Source organism: Salvia hispanica, chromosome 4 (genome assembly GCF_023119035.1).
Source record: "Salvia hispanica cultivar TCC Black 2014 chromosome 4, UniMelb_Shisp_WGS_1.0, whole genome shotgun sequence".
NCBI classification, from domain to species: domain Eukaryota; kingdom Viridiplantae; phylum Streptophyta; class Magnoliopsida; order Lamiales; family Lamiaceae; genus Salvia; species Salvia hispanica.
Window position 1 is genome coordinate 11,784,232 of NC_062968.1, and position 1,799 is coordinate 11,786,030.

A 1,799-nucleotide genomic window follows, 5' to 3' on the forward strand; every position below is an offset into this window, starting at 1 on the left:
TCATAGTAGTTTCCGAAAACCATTTGATCCTTTCTCCTTTGGCAATTGTTGTATGAAGATGCCTCATCTGTCTTATGTCCTAACTGAGGATTCCATAGTTTTCTCATTTTTGGGTTTTTGTAAAGTGCATTTTTTTCAATACAATAAAATAAAATTGGCTACATGTACTTGAACAAAAGATCCTAGTGGATGTAGAGGGGCCGCCGTCTTGTCTTCATACAGAAATTGTCCGCCTTTGTTATCATCAACACTTTGGAAATGTCTCTTTGAGCCCAATTAATACAGTAGTGGCTGATGCCAAATTCCAAGTGAAGGAAGCATATGGAAGAAACGAAGAAGCATAATCAGTTGGTGCTGGTTCACGGCGCATGCCACGGGGCATGGTGCTGGTACAAGGTGGCCACCGAGCTGAGATCGGAGGGCCACCGCGTCACCATCCTTGACATGGCAGCTGCCGGAGCTGATCCGAAGCGTGTGGAGGAGCTGAGCTCCATATCCGACTACTGCCGCCCCCTCATGGAGTTCATGGCGGCTCTTCCGCCCGAGGAGAAGGTGGTTCTTGTTGGCCACAGCTTGGGCGGCGTTGGCATATCTCTGGCCATGGAAAAGTTCCCCCGTCAAGTTTCCGTTGCTGTTTTCGTGACAGCCTTCATGCCCGGTCCCGACTTCTCCCTCTTGGTTCTTGTCGCCGAGGTCACAAATTTATAGTTTTTTTAATGAGTAAATGAATTTAAATTTTAAATGTCGTACCACGGAGAACTCGAACATGTGGCCTTTTGGCATCAGATATTAACCTCTCTACCGCTTAGAATTCTATACTCCCTCCTCCGTTCCTCATAGTTTAGTTATTTTTCTATTTTGGGAAGTTCCCTCATAGTTCAGGCATTTTCAGATATAGTAATTATAAACATTTTTTTAGACTCTTACTTTACTATTTCTTACTTTATTCATTTTTTACTCTATTCTCTCTTACTTTTTATCTATCTATTTAACACATTAAATATTCATTTCTTGAACTTTGTGCCAAAAAGTTTCGTCTCGACTATCATGGGAACCGAGGGTGTAGAATTCTTGCTCTAACTAAAATATGGTTGATTTAACTTCTTACAGTATGAGAAGCAGTTGGATTCCTATATGGACACCCAGTTCCGGTTCAACAACGGGCAAGACAAGCCGCCGACGTCCTTGCAGTTTGGGCCGGACTACATGGCCACCCACCTCTACAACCTCTCTCCTCCTGAGGTTAGTTTCCTCACAATAAAGTCTGTTTGCTAGGGAAGATAAATAATGCAAACTCCAAGATAACTGAGTTATCTATCTGACTTTGAATAAGACATATGCATTTTGCAGGATCTGACCCTTGCAACCCTATTGATGAGGCCGATAGGGCTCTACGACGAGGCGGATTTGGCGAACGAAGTGGCCCTCACTAAAGAAAACTATGGTTCTGTTCGTCGCGTGTTCGTGGTGTGTGAGGAGGATATGGTGCTGAAGAAGGAGTTCCAGGAGTGGATGATTCACAACAATCCTGTTGATGAGGTGAACATCATCTCTGGGGCTGATCATATGCCCATGTTCTCCAAACCCCAGCAGCTATCTGACCTTCTGCACCATATACCTCTCAAATACCCTCACATTTCCTAGCCTTAATTCCTCATGTTGTACACTTGTTCACATAAAATCCAGCTGTCATTGCATTGGCTTACTCCATTTCATCTATAACTATTGTCACGTTTTATAGTCTACAATAACATGAGTAGTTGGATAAGTCATATATATGATGATGATTGTGTTTTCAT

The 1,799-nt window shown here is 43.0% G+C and overlaps 1 protein-coding gene across 1 annotated transcript; it reads left to right on the top strand.

Moving 5' to 3' along the window:
* Positions 1-206: 206 nt before the first annotated feature.
* LOC125185160 (methyl jasmonate esterase 1-like) lies at positions 207-1,799 on the top strand. Its single transcript, XM_048081653.1, has 3 exons — positions 207-693; positions 1,111-1,242; positions 1,351-1,799. Exons 1-3 carry the CDS (start codon positions 322-324, stop codon positions 1,642-1,644), a joined length of 798 nt encoding a protein of 265 aa, XP_047937610.1. The 5' UTR covers positions 207-321; the 3' UTR covers positions 1,645-1,799.

What these genes read in the sequence shown, in the direction of transcription:
- LOC125185160 (XM_048081653.1), top strand. Translation starts at nt 322, where the DNA reads ATGGAAGAAACGAAGAAGCATAATCAGTTGGTGCTGGTTCACGGCGCA. An exon ending in TCTTGGTTCTTGTCGCCGAG is followed by an intron (nt 694 to 1,110) that starts GTCACAAATTTA and finishes AACTTCTTACAG; the next exon opens with TATGAGAAGCAGTTGGATTC. An exon ending in ACAACCTCTCTCCTCCTGAG is followed by an intron (nt 1,243 to 1,350) that starts GTTAGTTTCCTC and finishes TGCATTTTGCAG; the next exon opens with GATCTGACCCTTGCAACCCT.